Source organism: Balaenoptera physalus (assembly GCF_965194825.1).
Source record: "Balaenoptera physalus genome assembly, chromosome: 19".
NCBI classification, from domain to species: Eukaryota; Metazoa; Chordata; class Mammalia; order Artiodactyla; family Balaenopteridae; genus Balaenoptera; species Balaenoptera physalus.
In genome coordinates, this window is record NC_138900.1 from 374,286 (window position 1) to 398,765 (window position 24,480).

At 46.8% G+C, this 24,480-nt stretch overlaps 1 protein-coding gene and 1 pseudogene across 10 annotated transcripts; one reads left to right on the forward strand and one right to left on the reverse strand.

Moving 5' to 3' along the window:
* ZSCAN1 (zinc finger and SCAN domain containing 1) lies at positions 1–24,476 on the forward strand. 9 transcript variants are annotated; one of them, XR_014256555.1, is made up of 4 exons: positions 13,334–13,489; positions 14,586–15,420; positions 15,751–15,835; positions 24,298–24,476. XR_014256555.1 is itself a non-coding variant. In XM_082436815.1 (4 exons), the coding sequence occupies exons 2-4, from the start codon at positions 14,960–14,962 to the stop codon at positions 24,332–24,334; spliced, it is 264 nt and encodes an 87-aa protein (XP_082292941.1). In that variant the 5' UTR covers positions 13,334–13,489; positions 14,586–14,959; the 3' UTR covers positions 24,335–24,476. The 9 variants fall into 9 exon arrangements, 2 of the variants coding, with proteins under 2 accessions (XP_082292941.1, XP_082292942.1); XM_082436815.1 differs by having other exon boundaries at positions 14,586–15,101; XM_082436816.1 differs by lacking the exon at positions 24,298–24,476 and adding an exon at positions 15,972–16,022 and having other exon boundaries at positions 14,586–15,101.
* Positions 19,856–23,173, reverse strand: LOC309648309 (protein S100-A11 pseudogene; annotated as a pseudogene). Its single transcript has one exon. The product of its transcript is annotated as a protein S100-A11 pseudogene (transcript).
* Positions 24,477–24,480: the final 4 nt, after the last annotated feature.

A 24,480-nucleotide genomic window follows, 5' to 3' on the forward strand; every position in this document is an offset into this window, starting at 1 on the left:
GCGCCCGGCCCCGCCCCCGGCGCCCGGCGAAGCCGCAGCTCGGAACCTGCGCATGCGCACAGCCAGGTGGCGCGCTGACAGGGACGAGGAAGTCGGCGGTCCGGTGTCCGGCACTGTGAGTTCCTTTCAGGTGGTTCTTGGGCCTCGGTTTTCAACCCCAGGGCGGGGAGAGAGCCCTAGGCCTGGCTGTGGGGAGCGTCAGGGCGTCCAAGGCGACTGGGAGCTGCGCGGCGGCCACCTCCGGGCGGGGCGGGAGCGGGGTGGGCGCGGGTGCCCGGGAGTGGGGGGGGGACACCTTTGCCTGAGTGGCACGGACCCCCTTATCTCCCGTTCTCCCCATGGGGCGCGGACCCCTTATTCCCTCCTCCCATGGCGCGCAGACCCCCCAGTCTTCCCCCATACCCGTGAGGTACGGACCCCCGTTCGCTCCTCCCCGTGATGTGCAGACCCCCATTCGCCTCTTCCCACGGGGCGCGGACCCCTAGATCCCCCTCCTCTCCCTTCGTCCTTTCTCCTCCCGCGTGGGCGGATTCCCCTTCTTTCTCCCTCCCCCTGGGCACGACTCCCTAACCTCCTCCCGGTCCTTGCCTGTCTTCACCCTCTCAGGTGCGCAGCCCTCCGCGCCCCTGCCTAGGTGCAAACGCCTCCACCCCCGCCTCATAAGGTTTGGGCTTGCACAACCTGTTCAGTTTCCTGTGTCGCACTCCCAAGGATGCTTTCCCCTCTTTTCGTCTTCCTCACCCAACAGCCTTGTTCCTGCCCGCCCCCCTTTGCTCTTCCAAAGACCGATTCCCCCCTGCCCACGGGGAACTCTCCCTCACCCCCAAACCCCGGTCGTGGACTGAGTTGCCCTTACCCACAGGCCCCTAATCCCCTGAAGCTGTCATCCACCCTCACCGCCCCCCCCCGGTCCCCCGGGACAGACACCTCAGACTGTGGGGTCCTCAGCAGAACCTCTGGGCCCCAAAGCCAGTCCTTCCACTCTCTGTGAATGGCGTCTCCGCCTTCTGCCCACGTTCCTCACCGTCCGCGTTGATGTTTCCCTTTCACCAACCCCCACATCATCTCTGCCTGAAAGTCCCATGCCTGTACCTCCAATATAGTTCCAGAGTTCAGCCCCTGCACCACCCCTGCTCCCTGTAACGGGACTGCTCCCTGCTCCCCTGCCTCTGCCCTCCCCCCCGTTAGTTCCCCAGCAGGAGCCCGTCAGCTTATGTGTCACATCATGTCCCATCTCTGCTCCAAGTCCCCCATGGCTCCCCTTGCTCGGTAACAGCCGGAATCCTTCAGGGACTGGGGCTGCTGGCCAGGAGCTCTTTGCTCCTGGACTCCGGGTGGTAAGGAGCTTGCATCACAGTGAAAATCAGAGCCCTGCCTGCTTCCTTGGGCAGCGTGTTCCCTGAATCTGGTTGGTTTCTGAGTTGTGGATAGTGCTGGAGGTTGGAGCAGTCAGGGCCACCAGCCGTAACTCCAAAAACTGACCCAGGTCTGTGTGCTTCCTGAGTTTGCAGTGAGTGTTTGATAGCGACAGATTTTGCATTCTGTCCTTTGTCTGCATCTTCCCCACCAGAATGCTAGCTTCACCAGGTGGAGGTCTCTCTCTTTTTTGTCATTTATTTATTTATTATTTATTTATTGTAATTAATTAATTTATGGCTGCGTTGGGTCTTTGTTGCTGCCCGCGGGCTTTCTCTAGTTGCGGTGAGCGGGAGCTACTCTTCGTTGGGGTGTGCGGCCTTCTCACTGCAGTGGCTTCTCTTGTTGCAGAGCACAGACTCTAAGCATGAGGGCTTCAGTAGTTGTGGCACGCGGGATCAGTAGTTGTGGCTCACGGGTTCTAGAGCACAGGCTCAGTAGCTGTGGCGCATGGGGTTAGTTGCTCCGTGGCATGTGGGATCTTCCCAGAGGAGGGCTCGAACCCGTGTCCCCTGCATTGGGAGGTGGATTCTTAACTACCACGCCACCAGGGAAATGTCCCCAGGTGGCGGTCTTCATCTGTCTCATCCATTGATGAATCATCCCTGCCTAAACAGGGCCTGGCACACAGTAGGTGTTCCGTAAACATTTGCTTGAGTGGAAAAGGGCCGTTCCTGTGCGACCATGGGAAGGAGCTAGTCCTTGTCCAAGAGACTTGAGATCATAGAGGGGGTGTGGTATACATCTAGCAAACACTCATCTGTTGTCTCCAGGCTGTCGTTACAGCTTTTCCGTTTATAATATCCGTAGCTTCGAACAATATGGTGTGTGTGTTTGAAATTCATATGTTCAGTGTGTGAAACTCTGCTGCCTGCTTCTCTCACCAACCTATTGTGTACTAAGTGGAGCTTTCTGCACATACTGTTTTCACTGCCGTACAGTATTCCACCTTGTGAGGCTGCCACAATTTATTTGTTCCTTCCCACCACCTGTTGATGGACATCTTGTAAATTTACGGTTTTTCAACATTCCCAAGAGTGCCTTAGGGAGCATCTTGAACATGTGTCCTTGTGAAATGAGTAAGGATTTCTTCAACCTGGTGGTTCTCAAGGTTTTTTAACCCAGGCATTGTAAGAAACACATTTACATCATGACCCCCATACATATGTAACTGGAGGAAAAGTTTGATGAAACAACACTATGTGTGAGGTCCTCTTATGTTAGTTTTGAATTTTAATTTACATCATTTTAAAAAGAAAGCCAGTGTTGATTCACTACATTGCTGTGTGGTTTACTTTTTGAACCTGAGCCACAGCAGTGAAAGCACTGAGTCTTAACCACTGGACCACCAGGGAATTCCCTGCTGTGTGGTTTAAATTTTGATTTAAACTCAAAATTATCATCCAAAGAGGCTGTGTCATTTTTTTATGCTAATAAAGACACATTAATGATATGGACACTACCAATAATATAATGTTAACAGGGAAAAACAAAAAGAAGCCCCAAAATTGTCTGTACAGTTTGACTTTAAGTATGTGTAAAAGATTCTGCAGGAAGAAAACAGGAAGTAAATGCACCCAAGACAATTTTCTTTGTATTTTATGTTTTCCAAGTTTTCCATATTGAGTGTGTATTATATTAATTCATTATATTAATTTTATAGTGACATTTTTAATAGTAAAATATTTAAATGGAATTTGATACAGGTTTTATTTAAATAGGATGCTCCCCTGTTGAATCTAAAATAGAATTGTTTGCCCTACTTCATTTACTTGCAACTTTTCAGAAACATATTTAACTCATAGAACAAAGAGATAAAATAGCTTTCAATTTGGATCAGCTGCCAGCTGTTGCAAGCAGCTGGAGGGCCAGGCGATTCTGGAGCTGGCTGGAGGGAACTGAGTGGTTTGGACAGCTCGACCCCAGTTCTTCGAGGCAGAGTGGAGATGTCCATACCACCCCAGCCTTCCTGTTTTCTCCTGCATCAAAATCTACTGTGTAGAAAGGATTTTACAAGTCAGCATTTTGCTAGGGTGGTAACTCCATGGTTTTCATACAGGTTCCAGCTAGTATCATATTTTCCCCGTTAGAATGCCTGTAACCATCTCTTGAACACCTTTTGGGAAAACTGTTATAAATTTATTCTCACCTGGGTGTTAATGAATGCTGATCCTGAGGTAGTACCTCTCCCTTAGGAGCATTAACGTTTCCCCTATTTTCTATTTTAACAAGTTTCTAAAATATTAACAGAAAAGTTGAAAAAAGAGTATAATGAACACCCATCACCCATCATCTAGATTTATATGTATGCAATATATAACAGTTATATAGTATGTATTTATAATATGTATATATGTGAATGCATATTTTTGCATATTTGTGTATATGTATTTTAATCTGTGTATTTGTGTGCATGTGTGTATATATGTATGTACACGTGTTTATATGTGCATATGTGTATATTGGTATATGTGTATGTATGTATGTTTATGAGTGTGTGTCTATGTATATTTATGTGTGTGCATGTATATTTACTGTGTGTATAATATGTGTATTTCTTTATGTGTGTATGTATAACCATTTGAATGTAAGTGCAGATATGACACTTTACCCTTAAATATGTCAGGACATAAATTCCAAGAATAAGGGCATTCTTCTGCACATCCATAATACTGTTATTGCTAAGAAAACTAGCAATAATTCTCTGTATCATCTGATAATCCATCCATATTCAAAATTTCCCAATTGTCCCTAATGCCTTTTTCTTAAATTTATTTTTTTTGAACTATAGTTGATTTACAATGTTATGTTAATTTCTGCTCTACAGTAAAGTGACTCAGTTATACACATATATACATTGTTTTTTATATTCTTTTCCATTACAGTTTATCCCAGGATATTGAATATAGTTCACTGTGCTATACAGTAGGACCTTGTTGTTTATCCTTTCTATATGTAATAGTTTGCATCTACTAACCCCGAACTCCCAGTGCATCCCTCCCTCACCCCCTCTCCTCCTTGGTACCCCTAAGTCTGTTCTCTGTATCTGAGTCTGTTTCTGTTTCGTAGATAAGTTCATTTGTGTCATATTTTAGATTCCACCTATGAATATGGGAGAATTCATACTGGAGAGAAACCCTGTTAGGTGTACGGATTGTGGAAAATCTTTCACCTGCAATGGTTACCCCATTGTGCATCACAAAATCCATTCTGGGGAGAAACCCTGTGAGTGTAAAGAATGTGGGAAAACTTTCACTGAGAGTGCTTATCTCATCAGGCCCTAGAGAAGCCCTATGGCCGTGACCAGTGTCAGAAACTTTTCAGGAACATCCTTGGCCTCATCCATCACCAGAGGATTCATACTGGTGAGAAACCCTACAAGTGTAATCAGTGTGGCAAAGCTTTCAGGGACAGCTCCTGTCTGACCAAGCATCAGAGGATATAGGGTCAAGAGCCCCTGTACCTGTGTGTCAAACAGGGTTCCAGAGCAGCCATGCTCTTACTGGACATCAGAGTTCACTGGAGAGACACCTGTGGAGAGTCAGCGAATGGGAAGATGGCTCTGGCTGATTCTCTTTACTTATGCCATGTCAGAGACTTCATATTGAACAGCAGTTCTTTGAAAATAGTATAACTCATCCCTTACTCCTCGGAACAGAAATCCTGAGACGTTGTGTTTGTATAATAAGCTGGGAGAATTCTTCTGCCACTTTGCTGAACTTATTGGAAAGAAACTCTAGAAACATAACAAATGTGTTAAAACCTTCAGGGATTGTGCTAAACATACACGAGACTGTGACACCTCATGATGAAACCTTTTGAAGGATGGTGACACAGTTGAGAGAGGGGACCAGGATGGCAGGGGGAAACTTCTCGTGGCGTTTCTCTCTGTTTTTATATGATATGCAAATCAAAATCTAGGAATGGAATTAACGTGGGAAACGTTTAAACTGGAACTCTTGCTTTTATTTGCATTAGAAAGAAGATTTGGTTAATGTGATGAGTTTGAGGTTTCAGTAAGAACCCTTGCCGAGGGACTTCCCTGGTGGCACAGAGGTTAAGACTCTGTGCTCTCAATGCAGGGGGCCTGGGTGTAATCCCTGGTCAGGGAACTAGATCCCACACGCATGCCGCAACTAAGGAGCCTGACTGCTGCAACTAAGGAGCCAACGTGCCTCAACTAAGGAGCCTGCCTGCCACAACTAAGACCTGGCACAACCAAATAAATAAATAAATAAAATATTAAACAAACAAAAAGAACCCTTGCTGAAACTCTTAGGTAAAAGGGAACGTATTTTTGAATTAGCCAATATGGAGTGATAATACAGGAAAGTCCCTTAAGGTGATACTAAGTTTATCGTGAAAGAAAGCTCATACTAGAGATGGACAGAAAACGTACACTTGATGTGGGAAAGCTTCCACCTGGAGATCTGATCTTCCAGGGTAATGCTGTCTGCTGGAAATATAATGTGAGCCACATGTATAATTTCAAATTCTTTAGTGGCCACATGTTTTTAAAAGTAGTAAGAAAGAGGTGAAATTAATGTCAATAACATTTTATTTTACCACCTATATTCCAAATACTAATAATTTAAACATATGACACTCACTCATTTCAGATCCTCTGTAACTGCACATCTAGTTGCTACTTCATCGGACAGCACGACTCTAGTGTATCAGAGAATGAATTCTGGAGAGGAGCCCCCTATAGAGCAATTGTCCCATTACAAACCCACAGTCAGGTTTTTAACACATTTCTAGAAAAAGTGTGTGCCTGGAAGTTAGTCCTGACATAGAACCCTAAGGACTCAACTGTATTCCATTTTTTTCTAATATGCACATTCTTTTCACATTGTAACATCTCAGAAATCAGTTTAATTGGTAGTCTTTTGTCTTCTCGTTTGCATTTTGTCTTCACAAAATGTGCATCTTACCATCAGTTGTGTCTTAGGTCTAATAAAATAACTAATATCAGGAGGAGGAATTAAATGACTAGTGAGATTCATTCATTTGAGGAAACTAGAACTTTCAAGGAAGAGACTGTTGCTGAGATCATGATTAACGACCTACCTGCTGGAACAAAAGATGGTGATGTAGTCCCTGTCGTGTTGCTGCATATTAAGTGTTATTCCTTTCCTGTAGCCTGTATCACCTGTAATTGTTTTATTACAAGATTGAAAATTCTCTTGAGGTGGAGGGAAGCAAAACACAGAAGTATGCATAGGCTCTTAACAAGCTGGTTAAACAGGAAAGAGTTCCTGAGCTCATGGGGCTTCTATTCTAGCTCATATATCAAAATATCTTTATGTTTAGTATTGTGCGTATATATGTGTGTGCACACTTTGGGCCTTTTAGTTATAAAAGAAAACGCTGTGCCTGATGGTCAGTAGATGCTCATTCAAGTGGCAATTCCTTGGCTGCTCAGAAGGCCTATACAGGAAAGTTAATCCCAGTTAAAGAAAAATTGTACGAAATTGCATGAAAACATTGGACTGCACCACGTGAATGTTAGTGTCATGGTTAGGAGTACATCTCTTGACTTCAGTCAGACTTGGGTTTCTCATGGGATTACATCTCAGTACCTGTGTGATCTCAGGTGAATTATTGAATCTCTCTGTGCCTTAGTTCTTCACTTATAAAATGTGGATAAGCCCTACCTCATTAGGAGTAGGAGAAGTGAGGTATGCAGAGTGCTTGGGACGTGACAGTGTTCAGTGTGGATTAGCTGCTCCGGCTCCCACCCCTGTTGCTATTACTGCATCTCCTGCCATTACTGCTGCTCTTGTTATTGATGTTTTTGCTTTGTTTTGGCCGAGCCATGCGGCTTGCAGGATCTCGATTCCCCGATCAGGGATTGAACCTAGGCTACGTCAGTGAAAGCCCGGAGTCCTAACCACTAGGCCGCCAGGGAACTCCCCATGTTTTTGTTGTTGCTGCCGCTGCTGATGTTCATGTTACTCCTCTCTGACTCAGGAGACTGAAAGAGAAGGGACATCAGCAGCCTTCCCAACCTCTGTAGACCCTGGGCCCCTGTCGCCAGTACTTCACAGCTGGCACTGCTTCCCAAACCCTGGTGCACGTGATTGGCTGGAAGCCTCTGAAGGAGCTACGTGGGAGAGGGCTAGAGTCTCCGGGATGTGGATGATGGCAGCTGGGCTGTGTGCAGAGGCCTGAACGGAGTGGAGGTGGGGCTCCAGGCGCTGTGAAGACGAGCTCTCTGGCACGCGTGCCCCAGAGTGATGGCGCATACTGTGCTGAGAAGGAAGATGTTGCCCAGCGCTCATTCCACTGTGGTACACGTCCATCCCACAGCAGTTGCAAGAGCCTGGTCCTGTTTGGGCCTCAAGCTCCTGGACTCAGTATCACAAGGACTTCTGCCCCAAATCACAGCTTCTCGCACTCACCCAAGACTCCTCACAGGCCCTGCCCCAGCGGCTGAACCACAGTCAGATGGTAACTGCCGCTCCCAGGGTAACTGAGCCACACATGTGCCGTCCAGTCTGGAGCAAGACTTCTCATGAGATGGTGCCTCCCTGGGGCTCACGTGAAGACTGAGACCTGCTCCGCTTGAACAAGGTTGGCCTTGTGTGCCTCTTGGCAGTCAGGACCAGGGCCTCAGTTGGATTGCTGTGCTGGAAGAGCAGCAAGTTGGTGTCCTAACTTCCTTCCAGTGGAGCTGGGGTCCCCAGTGTGGGCACTTCCCTTATACCTGTGTGATTGGACTCCAGGATTCTGAGCAGTGAGCTGAGACTGCTGGACTGGTGAGAACAGGCCATCTTGGAGGCTGGGGCTGCCATTCCCTGGTGTGGGCAGGGATAAGAATAGAGCAGACAGTGGGGGCAGAGACAGGAGTGTGAGGCCTCAGAGAGAGGAGTGGCTGAGACAAACGGGGTGGAGGGCTGGCACTTCCCCGCCGGGGGTCAGGCTGCGCTCACATTGTGAGATGCCCTGATAGACAGCCAGTGGATTCTCCTGTATCACTATGCTCATCCAGGTGTGTTCTCACTGCTTGTCATTGGAGAGAGCCTTAACTGTCCCTCAATCTAGCTTTTGTAGTTCTCTGTTTGGGACCAAATATTTTTACTTTAGTTGAAAAAGCAACCCATGCATGTGGTAAAGAATTAAAAAGGAGGGAAGCAGATGAATGAAAAATGAGCCTCTTTCTCACCTGAGGCCCCTCCTTGGAGACCACAGTTGTTGATGTGTTCTTGTGTATCCTTCTAGAGGCATTTAATGGGGGCGGGGGAAAGGGCGATCTCTGGACACCTAGGTTGTAGGTTTTTGTGTTCTACCTTGATTGTTCTCTTCATGGTGTGTTCTGGAGGCCATTCCGTGTGTGCATGTGTGTCTGCCCCAGTCTTTTTAACGACTGAGAGAAAGATTCTGGGCTGTTGAACACATCGTCGTGCTGAGAGGGTGGCATGCCGGGAGGAAGCGTGGGAGCTCTGCACACTGCCCCCTTCCAAACGCTGCTCTATTTTCATTTGGTTGTTCCTGAGTTACATCCTTTATATAAAACTGGTAAACATTAAGTAAAGTGTTTTCCTGAGTTCTAGTGGATTTCAACCTGAGGGGCCTGCGTGTTGTGGGAACCACTGATTTTGAAGTCTGCTGAGCAGAAGTGTGCGTAGCCCGTGGCAGGCATCTGAAGTGGGGACAGTCTTGTGGGACTGAGCCCTTGACCTGTGGAGTCTGCGCTAATTGTAAGCAGTCAGTCTCAGAATTGAATTGTTGGGCACCTTTTGTGTTAGAGAATTGGTTGGTGTTGAAAAAAAACTACACATACGGTGTCGGAATTAGTGTCAGAAAAAAGACGCCCAACATCAATAGGGGGAAAAAACGAACCTCAACATAAACCTCACATCTTATACAAAAATTAACTCAAAATTGATGGTTGACTTACATGTAAAAAGTAAAATGGAAGTCCTCGGGACTTATAAACAAAGAGTTCTAAAACTTGACATAAAAAGCATGATCCATAAAAGAATAATTGATAAATTGGACATCTTCTGAATTAAAATACTTTGTTCTGCTAAAGGCTCTGTTAAGGGAATACAACTACAGACTGGGAGAAAAGGTTCACAAACCATATATCTGACAAAGTACTTATATTTAGAATATAAACAGATCTCTCCAAACTCAACAGTTTTTGAAAACTAGAATATGGGCAAAAGACATGAACAGACATTTCATTGAAGAGGATATACAGATGGCAAATAAACCTGAAAATATGCTCAACATTATTAACTGTTAAGAGAACAGACTTGTGGTTGCCAAGGGGGAGGGGAGTGGGGAGGAAAGGACTGGGAGTTTGGGATTAGCAGATGCAAACTAGCATATATAGAATGGATAAACAGCAAGGTCCTACTGTATAGCACGGGGAACTATATTCAATATCCTGTGATAGACCATAATATGGAAAAGAATATGAAAGGGAAAAAATATATATGTATAACTGAGTCACTTTGCTGTACAGCAGAAATTAACACAACATTGTAAATGAAATATACTTCAATGAAATTTTTTAAAAAGTTATTAACTGTTAGAGAAATGCAAATTAAAAGCACAGCGAAATGTCACTACACATCTATCAGAAAGGCTAAAATAAAAAACAATAACACCAAACACTGGTAAGGATGTGGGGAAACAGGTGCACACATACATTGCTGGTGGAAGTGTAAAATGGTCCAACTACTCTGGAAAAGAGTGGCAGTTTCTTTTAATACTAAACATGTGCTTACCATGTAACACAGCAATTGCACTCTTGGGCATTTATCCCAGAAAAATGAAGACTAACGAAGGTTCACACAAAAACCTGTACACAAATGTTTACAGCAGCCTTATGTGTAATAGCAAAATTTTGGAAACAACCCAAATGTCATTCAGTGATGAATGGTTAAACAAACTGTGGTATATCCTTAGCATCAATGCTACTTAGCAATAAAAAGGAATGAACTGAATGGATCTTAAAAGAACTATGTTTGGTGAAAAAAAGCCAATCTCTAAAGTCCACATACTCTATGATTCTGTTTATATGACATTCTGGAAAATGCAAAACTATACTGGGGAAAACAGATCAGTGGTTGCCAGGGTTATGGGTGGGGGAGAAGGTCACCAGGAAGGAGGTTTTTTTTTAAATTTATTTTTTATTTTTTATTGGCATATAGTTGATTTACAATGTTGTGTGTACAGCTAAGTGATTCAGTTATACATATATCCATTCTTTTTTATTTTTATTTTATTTATTTATTTATTTAAAAATCTTATTTATTTATTTTTGGCTGTGTTGGGTCTTCGTTGCTGTGAGCAGGCTTTCTCTAGTTGTGGTGAGCAGGGGCTACTCTTCGTTGTGGTGCGCGGGCTTCTCATTGCAGTGGCTTCTCTTGTTGCGGAGCACAGGCTCTAGGCACACGGGCTTCAGTAGTTGTGGCGCGTGGGCTCAGTAGTTGTGGCTCATGGACTTAGTTGCTCCACGGCATGTGGGATCTTCCCGGACCAGGGATCAAACCCGTGTCCCCTGCATTGGCAGGTGGATTCTTAACCACTGCGCCACCAGGGAAGTCCTATCCATCCTTTTCCCATATAGGTTATTACAGAATATTGAGTATAGTTCCTTGTGCTATACAGTAGATCCTTGTTGCTTATCTATTTTATATATAGTAGTGTATATATGTTAATCCTCAAACTCCGAATTTATCCCTTCCCCCCAACGTTTCCCCTTTGGTAACCACAAGTTTGTTTCGAACTCTGTGAATCTGTTTGTTTTGTAAATAAGTTCATTTGTATCATTTTATTTATTTATTTATTTTAAAATATTTACTTATTTGGTTTGCCAGGTCTTAGTTGTGGCAGGCGGGCTCCTTAGTTGTGACACGTGGGCTCCTTAGTTGTGGCATGCGAACTCTTAGTTGCGGCATGCATGTGGGGTCTAGTTCCCTGATCAGGGATCAAACCCGGGCCTCCTGCATTGGGAGTGTGGAGTCTTAACCACTGTGCCACCAGGAAAGTCCCTGTATAATTTTTTTTAGATTCCACGTATAAGTGGTATCATATGAAATTTGTCTTTCTCTGACTTACTTCACTTAGTATGATAATCTCCAGGTCCATCCACGTTGCTGCAAATGGCGTTATTTCATTCTTTTTCGTGGCTGACTAATATTCCATTGAATATATGTACCAGATCTTTATCCATTCCTCTGTCGATGTACATTTAGGTTGATTCCATGTCTTGGCTATTGTAAACAGCGCTGCAGTGAACATTGTGGTGCATGTATCCTTTCGAACCATATTTTTCTCTGGATATATGCCCAGGAGTGGGATTGCTGGATCATATGGTAGCACTGTTTTTAGTTTTTTAAGCAACCTCCATATTGTTCTCCATAGTGGCTGTGCCAATGTACATCCCCACCAACCGTGTGGGAGGGTTCCCTTTTCTCCACACCCTCTCCAGCATTTATAGTTTGTAGACTTTTTGATGATGGACATTCTAACTGGTGTGAGGTGATACCTCATTGTAGTTTTGATTTGCATTTCTCTAGTAATTAGTGATGTTGAGCCTCTTTTCATGTGCTTTTTGGCTATCTGTATGTCTTCAGGAAGGAGTTTTTGGTGCAATGGATCTGTTCTTTATTCTGATTGTGTTGGCGGTTATATAATTAAAATTCATGGAACCGAATACTGGAAAATGGGAGTATTGTTGTAAATAAATATGCAAAATAAACTGTTCAGAGAAACATTTTTTAAAAAATCACCTTGCACAAAATGACAGCCTCATAAACTGCCCTCTAGAAAATTCTGGAATGGGAAGCAGCATTCTGACCCTGGCCCTGTCTACCGGAGTGGCGACACCTATTTGGGGTTTTGGAGGACATCACTCACCCCAGTCGCTTCTTTTACGTTTTCCTCCATTTCAGCGGCTCCTGAAGCCCCCAGCATGGCTAGTCTTCAAATTCTGTCAACTCCCTGCATATGCAGAACCCTTTTTTTGACCCCACATTCCTGTCTCTCAGTGTCCCCACCTCTATTTCTTTTTCTTTTTAATAAATTTATTTATTTTTATTTATTTATTTTTAGCAGCATTGGGTCTTCGTTGCTGTGCGCGGGCTTTCTCTAGTTGCGGCTCGCGGGCTTCTCATTGCAGTGGCTTCTCTTGTGGTGGAGCACAGGCTCTAGGCGCACGGGCTTCAGTAGTTGTGGTGCACAGGCTTAGTTGCTCCGTGGCATGTGGGATCTTCCCAGACCAGGGCTCGAACCCGTGTCCCCTGCATTGGCAGGCGGATTCTTAACCACTGCACCACCAGGGAAGTCCCTCACCTCTATTTCTAAGGCTGTGGGTCTCTCTGTCTCTGTTGTCTCCCCGTTTCTGCTTCTCACCTTCTCTGTCTCCATCTCTAGGTCTTCTTATCTCAGGGTCTCTGTTTTCCCCATTCGAGGCCTGCCCATTTCTACCTGTCCCTGTCTTGGGTCTTTCTCTACATCAGAGTCTCCCAAGCTCTGGATCTCCCCTTCTCTGAGTCTGTCTTCCTCTCATTCTCTGTGTCTTCATCTGTTGGTCTCCTTGTGTCTGTGATCCTCAGTATCTCGCTATCTTGGGGACTCTGGGCCTTCTGGTCTCTCCATCTTTGGGTGTGCGCGCCTCTTGTCCTCACCTTTCTCTCCCTCCTCGTCTCTGCGTCCGTGTCTCCTCTTCTATGCCCCGCTCTCTGTCTCTGCGTATGTGTCTCTTCTCTTCCTTTCTCCGTCTGTCTCTCTGGTCTTCTCTTGTTTATGCCGTTGCCATGGCATCAAGGACAGCGCAGGCGCAAGGGAGGTCGGACGCCAGGCTAGGCTAGCTCGGCCTCTGATTGGCTGTCTGGTCTGCCGTCGCGTCTTCGCTCTGCCCACGTCCGCGCCGATGACCTGCTGCCTTCTGGGCGTCGCAGGTTCCGCGCACGCGCAGTCTGGCCCGACGCCATCGCGCCGGGCTCCTGGGGCCGCTGCGCCGAAGGAACGCAGGCTGGCGGCCGCGACGTACCGTTCCTGACAGGCGAGTTGTAGCGGCCCGGCTCGTGTACGCACGCAGCTGTGTTCCGAGGTGACCGGAGGGGGCTTGACGGCTGAGGGTGTCTGTGGTGGGCGCTCAGGTGGGAGCAGGGGACGGTGCCAAGCCGCCCTGGGCTGCGGCCTGGAGCGCGGGGTCGTCTCTGCCGGCCGGTCGCCCTGCGTCTCTACCCCGTCACCCGGACGTGGGTTTGGTTTGAGTGAGGTGCCTGCCTCTGCTCTGGGACCTCTTAGGTGGGCGAGGGAAACCCTATCGGGGAAAGGGCAAGAATGGGTCAGCCGGCAGCGGGCATTGAGGACCACAGAGGATTGCTTTTGGACCTTTTTAAAATAGTGTCAGATAGGACTTCTGCATACCCTTTGTTCAGATTCACCTGTTGGTATTTTATGTTTTGCACACCTCTGTCTCTCTCCCTTACCCCCTCTCTCTCTCTCCATTTTCTCCGCCCCCCTCCCCAATCCCATCATACACAGACCTGCCTCTTAGCTGACTCATCGGAGGCCAAGTTGGACAGTTCCACCATCCTCGACTCCATACCAGGGTCTGGTCCCTGTTCCCCCAGTCACCCCAACAACCTCCTGTAGTCGTGTCTTCTCCTACTCCCCAGCCAGTTCAGGGCCCGGCGTGACACATTGTTGCTTTTCCTCTGCTTGCTCCTTGGGACTGTGACTTCCTTAAATTCCTGGTCTTGAGGCTTTTGGGGCGCCCAGGCCGGTCACGCAGGATGTCTCTTGGTTGTCTGTCTCTCGTGAGCGGGTCCAGTGTGCGCGTTCTAGTCAGGGACTGAGGAAGGCAGCTGAGATACTAAAGACGCTCCTTACTCCACGTGTTTTTCATTCTAAAGGCACTTTTTCCCTCTTTATAATGAGTGAGTAATCTCTGCATGAGGCCAGGAGACGCTGTGAATACCGAGTCATCTGATGTGGAAATGTGGGGAGAAGGCGACATGGGGGCAGGGCTGGGCCTGGAGGTGGGAGCGAAGCTTGAGCTCTGCACAGCCCTGTGTGAAGGGGATTTGCCTCCACCCTTCAGGATCAGCTGGGGATGGGGAGAGGGCTGGCCAGGACCTGAACTCCCACTCACAGGCCCGTGCCTCTCACTGTGTCGGTACCTCTTTGTCCCTCTGCAGGTGTGGAGTCTGGCTAAGATCCCAGAGCATATTGTCATCCCTGGTCTGTCTCCCTCGGAGCCTCAATCCCGTGAACTCACCCTTCACAACAGGCGCCTTGCATGTTTGGAAAGATGCTGCCTTTGGGGAAAGCGTTTGCCACCCCCAGGAACTCCCCAACTCCCCTGGAATTGCCCACACTGGAGTCAACAGCTGGGGACCAGTAGGAGGGGCCCAAGACCAACCCTGGAAGGGCTCCTGCTGACCTCGAGTTCTCCTGCCTCCACTTCTGGAACTTTGTCTACCAGGAGGTGGCTCGGTCCCACCAGGCCCTGGCCCGGCTCCGGGACCTGTGTTGAGAGTGGCTGCAGCCTGAGGTGCACTCCAAGGAACACATGATGGAGCTGCTGGTGATGGAGCAGTTCTTGGGCATCCTACTCCACAAGCTCCAGCCCAGGGTGGTGGCAGAGCAGCCCAAGAGCTGCAAGAAGGCAGCCTCCCTGGTGGAAGACCTCACCAAGGCCCTGGTGGAGCCAGGTGAGGCCACCTCCCCAGAGGAGAGTATGCCTTTGAGGAATGGGAGGGGATCAGCCCTGGAAGGAGTGACATTGACAGCATGGAGTCCAGACCCCAGCCAGCGGGTTACCTGAGAGAGTTCAGTTCCCTCATGTATAAGAGGCACAGAAGCTAAACACTCTGAGCTGGTGGGGCAGCTCCTCAGTCAGCAGGGATCTGGCCCCCACCACCCTGCCCAGGGGCATCACCCTCATGGGCCAGGAAGGCTGCTTGGGTTTCTGCCCTCACATCTGCCTTCCAGATGTAAGGAAGCAGGAGGAAGCAGCCCCTTAAAAACTAAGTAAGTATTCTCGGCACACTTCCGTCTCCTTATTACGGGAAGAAGGGGAGCACTGGGGCTGGGTGGGCAGTCTCCACCACATCTGAGGGCAAGGCCTATGGCCTGGTGGTAATGGGGCCCTGGAGCCTTGGGCTCGGGGTCAGAAGCCTGGGTCCATGTTTGTCCCCCACCCCCAGCCCTGTGAGCTTACTGTGAACCTCTTGGGCTCACTGTACCCTTGGGTGTAAACGGGGATGCCATCAAGATCTCCCTTGGGGTCCACCCACAGCTTTGAGCAAGGCGGTGTGTCACAGGGAAGCACGCTGAGTCTTTCCTGTCTGCCATTTCCAGGTGGGCCGGCGAGAGCCAGCGAAGACCTGGAACCCAGTAAGACCCAGGCACCCCCGAGACCTGTGAGTGACCAACCAGCTCTTGGGTACGTGTGGTGGGCCAGGGTCTGTGGTTGGGAAAGGCCAGGAGAGAGCCATCGTGCTGGTTCTTGAGGGAGCCCAAGGGAAGCCAGGTAGCTGAGGCCTGGAAGCCTGTGCTGTAATTTCACCTTCTCCCCACAGGCTCTGTGAATGTCACGAGTATTATTTTTAATTAAATTCCTCTTGAGATGATTCAAATTGTACATGCTTATCAGAAACAGTGAAAAGCATCGAGTTATAAAGAAGAAAGTAACAATCTCCCCACTCCCTCATACCCTCTGCAAATCAAACCAAGGTGCGCACCCTGGCGTTTGCCCCTTCGTGTTCTTTTGTACATCTCACCTGAGTGCGTACACATCTCACCTGTGTATGCACACATCTCACCCATGGGCCTGTGCAGAGGTTGGCAGCCTGTTTCCCTGGAAATGATGCCTGTAGCACTGGCTGTTTGCATGGAGCAACCCCTCACCCACCCAGGCCCCTCCAGGCAGTGGCTCAATATCCAATGCCATCTCCTCCTCACCTCCATGGCGTTTCACAGGATCCACCGTTCGTTGTCCTAGAGTGGGAATTTTGTTGCCGTTAAGGTTTCTGCCTCTTCCTGTAAATCTGCAGTGAAACGTCCTCAGACACGTGCCTGGGTGTGGGAAGTTAGTTCTGTTTGGGTAGGGTGGGATCCTCAGGACCATTGGACAAAGGGCATTTCCACATGGTTTTCCAAAAGTTCTGTAGCATATATGTACAGTGCCAGCATACAAGGGTGCCTATTTTCCCACATCTGTGCCAGCACTGCATATTGTTGCTTTTTAAGATCTCTACCATCCTGATGGGTAGAAAAGTGTGTTATCTCTTTTTGGCTTTTCTTTGAATATCTAGGGCCACTGCTGAGCTTGAGCTGCTTTTTGCTTTCTTCTTGGCTGTTCTGCTCTGTCAGTTGAGGACACAAGTGGGGTCAGTGGAACCCTGGGACCTTCTGTGATGTGACCATGCTGGGGCCTCCCTGACTGGCTTGGGGGTGCTCAGCTGTGAGATCTAGCCTTCTCAGCTTGGCCTTCCCTTCTCCCCAGTCTCTTCTGCTCCAGACCCCGTGCTTCTGGAACAGGAGAGCATCAGGGAGGAGAAGACCAGAGAGGCCAGGCCCACAAAGGCTGAGCCAGAGGTGGGTGGGTGGGAGCCCACTTGCCCAGCAGCTCACAGGGCCTGTCCCACCCTGTCTTATCAACCTGCCTCCCTCCCTCCCTCATCAGTGTGCTGCCAGCTGCCCTAGGGAGGCCAGAGGACGAGGAGCTAGGGTGGGCTGAGGTTCCAGGCCTGGGCACCCAGGCTGCTGCCTCCCCAGGAAGCTAAGGGACGAGCCTGGCCCTGAGCGGTGGGTGAGGGTGGGGGAGTTCTCTGAGACCAGGGGGAGGGCTCTGACTTGAGCCGTCCCACTGCCTCCTGGGGAGTGCTGGCCAGGTGGCCCCTGACTGCAGGCTCCCCCCCAACCCACTTTGTGGTGACTCCATGGCCTCTTCCCTGTCCCTCTGGCTGTGTCTGGTGCACCCTTAGTCCCCCCGAGGGTGCACTGTGGCTGCCAGCGGCAGCTCCCCTCCTCACCCTTCCTGCTGCGTCTGCTGTCCCCAAGTCCCACCTCCCACCAACCAGGACTCCTGGCCTCGCCCGGCCCCCCACCCAGCAGCCACCTCCCCACCCTCGTGCACCTTGCTCTTCTGCATCGAGACTCAGGTTTTGTTGCCCTTGGGCCTCACAGGTCCCTCAGACCTCCTGGGCTGGGCAGAGTGCAGGGTCCCTGGCCACGTGGGCCATCTCTAGCCATGTGCTGCCCTGCAGTACATGAGCCTGGGGGGTGTCCCAAGGGAAGCCCTAGGTGGGCAGCACTTGCGGGGAGACCTTTGTGTGGATCTCCCGTTCGTGGATCATCTCAAGAGCCACACCAGGAAGCTCTACACGTGCCAGAGCTGTTGGAAAACTTCCACTTCAGCCTGGCCCTGGCTGAGCACCAGAATTCCCATGAGAAGGAGAAAGTCGATGCATTGGAGAGTGCCCCGGGCACCCCTGTGCTGCATGTGGAGCCCATGCCAGTGGAGGATTGGCAAGCTCCTGGAGAACATGGAAGGTGATGTTTTCCCTGTGCACTCTGAGGCACAGAGATGAGCCACTTTGCTGTCAGTGCCCCCAGGGAAGGACAACTACCTGCCTGAAATTTCAGAGTAACACATTGGGCTCCTTCAAAACCCTTGTGTGGCTTCCTGCGGTGTCTGTGTGGATGTAAGTCTGCTTGTTTTCTAAACGAGCTAAGGTGGCTGAAGCACTTAGAACCCAGGAAGGGCGCACATGAAGCCCTCACCTTGCAAACACAGCTGCAAAGATGCTTACCTGTGAGCACAAGCCGCCAGGAGTGAAAGAAGACTGCTTTCTTCTCTGACCGTTTCAGCACCACCCACACATTGGAACATTGGTCTTTGTGCAAAGTGTAGAGTTGCCTTAAGTTGTGTGATTTGCCAGCTCTTTCTTGAAGTCAGCCTTGTCTGTTCCTCTTGTTAGAACTTCCCAGGGCTGCTGTTCAAACAGAAATCTTGCCTGCTGTTTTGTTTTTTTCGTAAATATGTGTTGAGTCCTCAGTAGCGTACCGTTCTCCATTTTAACTCACATGGGTATGGAGTGGCTTACAAAGATCACAAAAACACTCGGAGCCTAGTAATGCAGTGTTTTCAAACCATGTCTCAGCCCATTAGTGAGTTGCAAAATCAAATTAGTGGGTGGCCACCGGCATTACAGAGCAATGAAATAGAATAAAATAGGTCAAAATTCATAATGTAGTAAAGGCAAATATTGTTTTGTGAAACTTTTCAGCCATACATCTAAATATGAGAACTGGTTGCAATGTAAAATATATATCTTACTAGGCAGGGAGTTGGGGGTACTGTGATCAAAACCAGTTGAAAACACCAATAAAGGTTGATGAGATCCGTCTGCGTGGGCAAGGGGAACTTAACTCCTTGGGCTACGTAAGGCGATCTTTTGAGTTTTGCATTTAATCTCAGGTTGCAGCATTGTTTTCATTGCCTGAGCATAAATTTAACTGCTTTCTGTGGATAGAGAAACTGGTGCCTCTTTCTGTCACTGTGTTTGGGCAGGCAGTCTGTTGTAATGGTGCCCGATATCACAGGGGCTTAACATAATAAAGGATTTATTTCCTCACTCACATCACAGTCTTATGGTGGTTGCTGCTGCTTGAGTGTTAGTGGGTTCACACGGAGTGTCAGAGGGTAGCTGTGTTCATAGGGATAGGGGGAAGGTAAACCACATAAATGGAAACCTGGCAAGATGGGAATGAGTTCCAATGGGAAGGAGATGCTTAAATACCTTCTGTAATGGACTGAGTTGCGTGCCACCGCGCCCCCCTTCCCTCCTTCCCCCTGCCCCCAGCTCATATGTGGAAGCCCTAACCCCTAATTTAGAGATAGGGCCTTAGGGAGATAATTAAGGTTAAATGAGGTCATATGGGTGGGGCCTTAATCCCATGGGACTGGTGTCCTTATAAAAAGAAAGAGCAGAGATTGCTCTCTCTTGCCAAGTGTGCACAGAGGAAGCTAGGAAAAAAGGTCTCACCAGAAACCAACCCTGACAGCACCTTGATCTTGGACTTCTAGCCTCCATAACTGTGAGAAAATAAATTTGTGCTGTTTTAAGCCACCTAGCCTGTGTGTTTTGTTTTTTATTTCTTATGGCAGCCTGAGCAGACTAATACATGACCCCCCTTATTATTTGGGTTGATGAGTTTTGTAAATCAGTGTCAACCAGTGCAACGGTCTGGAACACAAACAGCCCAGTTGCTTAAGAACTACTTTGACATTTGTATTCCTTGAACTTTCAATTTCAGGTGTGGTGATTTTTCCTAAAGAATTAGTGGGGAAAAAAAGGAGAAAGCTACATACATTGAGAGGCTGAAATCCTTTCTGGATCTAGGTGGAATACTAAAAGTATAATATATACAAGTGACTAGGATGCCTATTTACATGGAGTTAAATACCCAATTACAGAGGAACGATGACTTAAATTTTGGTAGAGCCGTTCAAAGGAATAATGAAGCATAATGATAATTAAGAAGACTATGTAGCAACATGGAAGAAAAATTTCTAAGTGTGGCTCAAGGAGTAGAATACAAATATTTGTTACATTGTAACTATAAAACATGGTGGAATTTTGGCTGCATTTGTTTTTGGTTTTTGAATTCCCTTGAGAATTCTTTATTTACAGCACTTCTATAATAAAATTCATTTTTCACCATTTTGAAGAAAATTCTCCCAATCATGGAAAACTTAAAAAAAAAAAAAAAAGAAATGAAGGAGAAAAAATTTTTTCTCCTGTTCCCAGCTCATAGGAACTTTTGACATCTCAGTATCCGTCCTTCCAGTCATTTTTCTGTGTACAAGATTTGGTATGTATGTGTTCAGTGCATGTATAAAATTTGTGAGCATCTTCATTATAAATGTGTGTGTGTTTCTTGAGTATCCTGAGTGAGGGATCAGTCCAGATTCACTGGGCCTGTCGCTCACATGACTGAGAAGTCCCTCTTTGGGAGGAAGAATTAAAAATTACTAAGATAAAATGAGGTGTTTGTTAGGCTTTGGAAGGGGTGCAATAGAGTGAAGGACCTTGGAGTTTCAGCTTCATTTACTTCATGGCCACTCCATGAAACCCGATCCTCAAAACATAATGTAACTCAGGCCTCTCTCAACCAGTGAGCACCTGAGTTTATAGAAAGGACAGTTTCCAGAAGTCTCAGTGAAACAACCAGCTCTCCAGCTCCAGCCTCTGGCCGACAAAGACTGTCTCTTGAGAGTTGGGCTCCTGAAAGGCCACACACAAACTGAGGCAGCTCTTAGGGAAACCCTCCCAGGCTTCCCAGAAGTGTGGGGAAAGGAGCGTGGCTTCTGCAGTAGGAGGGTCTAGTTTCCTGTAGTGGAGACTGCTCTGAGAGGGAGACTCTGGGACAGATAAATCTAATCCTGCCCAGGTTCTTACCAAGTTTCTTCTCAATGGTTCATGTCCCTGCACCTTTGGATGGGAGTTAAGACCCTCAGCACAGACCCATTTTCCCTAATGCCTGACCCAACACAGCTTCCCCTGAGGTTAACAAGTGGGGGTATCTGGCGATATTTTTGTCTCTCTGTAGAATAAGTCATCCATTTGTGTGCTTTACCATGTGTTGGGCAGGGTGGTGATAGAAGAAGAACAGCAAAGAAATTCTACATTTCTTTTAGTAGGTTTGTTTTTTGTAGTGGTTTGAGAAAAGCAACTCTGAAACTATTTTACAAGTATTTTAGAATTCAGCAAATTAGTAAGTATGTTTATTTTAGGGGTCTCAGCATTCTCGCTATTGAAGAGGGACATAAAAATACGGGGAGTCACAGATTGGAATGGGAGGTATTTCTGTGTATGTATATGCACCCATATACCTTTTTGTGTGTATCTATATAAGCGTTTTTACGTGCGCCTTTATTTCCTAGCTCAGCAGTAGACAACCTAGTAGCAATGAGCACACCTGGCACTCAGATTTGGTCCTGAATAGCATCCCCTACTAAAATGAACCAGTTCTTTGGACCTGCAGAAATATGACTGATTTCGGGGCTGATTTCAGGGTAGAAACAAGATGAGCTTATAACATCTTATACTGAAAATGATGAAGGCATGTCACAGGGATGGCAGGAACTTCCCTGAAGGGACTATTATTGGCCATATCTGGGACAACATGAGCACCAAAAAACCTAAGGACAGCAGTAAGTCATAAAACAGGTGTTCACCAAGGCATCAGGGCAAGCCCCTCTGAAAAAGCCAACAAACCACAAGTGCAGAGGCTCCTAACGTGAGACCCCTCCCACCTCCCAATCCACCACACAATAATGCAGGTGTTATTATCTCTGGCCAACCTTCACCTTGTCTCCTTCTCTCTATTCTGACTGACTTTGATGCTGCTCTTCCCAGCACATCTAATTTCCTTGAGGACAAGAAGCTACACAAGGATAGAAGCACAGGCAAAGGGAAGAGGATACATGTAATAAAGGGAGGGAGGACAGAACACCTGACCAAAGGACCAAGGCTATTGAGCTGCCCTGTCCTGTACAGCTGCTCACTGGCTACATGTGGCAAATGAGCACTTGAAATGTGGCTACAGCAAATTAAAATGTACTGTAAATGTAAAACACACACTGGATTTCAAAGGCATAGTATAAAAAGAAAGCAAAATATCTCACTTGTGATTTTTTTATATAAACAACATGTCAAGATGGTAACATTTGGGATATATAGGGACAAATAGTAAATTAATTTCACCTGTTTCTTCTTTTTAAATGGGACTATTACAATATATTTAAAATTTACCAATGGGGCTTACGTTGTGTCTATTGGAGAGTGCTGCTATGCACTATTTACTGATTTTCTTGTGGTGTTTTTTTTTTCCACTCTCATAGTTCTTTGTTTATTCACTTATTGTTCCCCCCCCCCCCAACTAGAAGGTAACCTCAGAGAAGGCAGGACCTTGTCTGTCTTGCTGACTGTATCCTCAGAGCCTATGACAGTGCCTGTAGTAGGAGTGTATAGACATTTAATGAGTGAACAATAAGTGACGTCTCTCCATCAGTTTGAGTAATTTAGAGATGATTATGTTGGTATCATTAGTCATGATTATGTATACACCCAAGATGCATTTTTACTATTTACCTTGCAACTTCTGGTTACTGTTTCCATCAATCTAATTTATATTCCTCCCAGTCATCTCCCTCCCTTGCACAAATTTGACTCTCCAGTGTGTGCTTTAAAAAACAATATTGTTTTATTACTACCAGCAGGAGTGGCCTGCATGGGGTGGTGGGTGTGCCTGGCTCAGGGTATTTGTGGGCTGTGAGGGGTAGATGATAATTGGGAGGCTGAAGGAAAGGAAGTGGGGCTGGAGGCCAGGCCCAAAGGCTCCTCTGATTTACTTCTGGGAAGAGGTAGACTTAATAGAGGAGTCATGGCAAGCTACGGCCAGGCCGCCAATAAGATTAAGAAATTCTTGGAAATCTAGCTGCCCATCAGAGTCGAGGTCCAGTTTCTTCATCATGCGGTCAAGGACACTAGGGTCCTTCTGGTTCTTTGTGAAGGCACCCAGCTCTGTATTCATGAAGATAAGGAACTCGGCCTTGGAGAGTTTGCTGTTGTTACCGTCCCTTCCAGCATGCTTTTGGAAAACAGCAATCAGAGACTCAATGCACCGTTCAGTCTCTGTAGGGCTGGATATTTTTGCCATGTTCGGAGAGGAGCAAGGCACGGGGCTGCGAGCGGGGAGCGGCGTGGCAAGCCATGATTTTCTCACGTGGTTTTTAAATGACTGAAATTAAGTCCAAAAAAGAGGGGGCATTCCACAAGCATACTGAGGAACAGTATTGGAAGACTATTTGCAACATGGTTTCCCCAAGGGAGAAATTTCAAGTTACCTGGAAGCTTATATCCTAGCATTGTGATTAGAAAAGTCAAACTGATCATTATAACCCTAACTGATGGTTAGTGACCAAAACCAGCCAATGCAATTTACATATGGGTTCTAGTGAGGGTGACAAGTCACTGTTTAAGGATCACGGTTGTCAGGGTGACTGCTGTTAGTGGATTCAGGATTCAGTGAAATACTATAGACTGCCTTCAAGTTAAATTTTATAAAAACAAAAGCTTATTAAACACCAGGATAAAGAATCAATGAAAAAAAAACAGTTCAAAAGATTAACTTGTACATTTCTCAAGAGATAAATCTTGCAAAACATAAGGTTCCAATGTGAGTGTGCTCTTGCTCATAAGATGTGGCTTAACAAAGAAAAAAATCTTCCTCTTTTTGTGAAACAGCAACATCTGCATTTCTAATGCCTGTGAGTCCTGTAGAAAAATTTATAGCAAGAACAGAGCAGCAAAAGCCATCTCAGAATCTGCAAGACTCCATGGAAGTGGCTTTACCTTTCAAGTCTTCCTATACAAATCTTTTCAATTCCATTGCATATAAAGATTAACTTATTGCAACATAATGCATATAACTACTTTAAAATCTGTTTATAGTACATGGATACTTTGTCATATGGCATTCACATCTGTGAGGCTGGTGGCCATGTGCCTTGACCAAAGAATTACACACAAATCAGAAAATTTTGTACTGAGACAGCTGAATATTCATGGTGATTCCATAAAGTGCCACTCTCATGTCTGGAACACTCTGCCATATTGTTTTTAGGGAATATCAGAGTCAAGTTGCACCATTCATAAGCAACCCCTGCCAAGAAGGTAATGTACAATAATGATAAATTCTGACTGCGTTTGGTTCTTTTATATGAAAGGCATTTGCTGAGTTTGTCACCACTTTGAAAATCTCTGGTTTGGAATATGGTGAATCCTTAGAAGCCACCCCAGATCCACTACATTTTTTTCCATTTCTCTTTTGTAGGTTCTATAATGAAGCATTAGCGGCCACTCACGGCTGAAGGTCCTCAACAGTGATTAACTCCACACTTCCCTACTGTCTGGATGAGCTGATATCCTGGGATGGATGACCCAGAGCTCGGTATTCCCACAATCATTTCCGTAAATGTGAACTCTCTGTGGGGGTGTGAGGAGTTTGCTGAGCATG

Excerpts from the sequence above, each read along its gene's own strand:
- ZSCAN1 (XM_082436815.1), top strand. The coding sequence starts at position 14,960 with ATGATGGAGCTGCTGGTGATGGAGCAGTTCTTGGGCATCCTACTCCAC. Across the intron at positions 15,102-15,750 it reads CAAGGCCCTGGTGGAGCCAG|GTGGGCCGGCGAGAGCCAGC; the intron begins GTGAGGCCACCT and ends TGCCATTTCCAG. Across the intron at positions 15,836-24,297 it reads AGTGACCAACCAGCTCTTGG|GTTCTATAATGAAGCATTAG; the intron begins GTACGTGTGGTG and ends TCTCTTTTGTAG.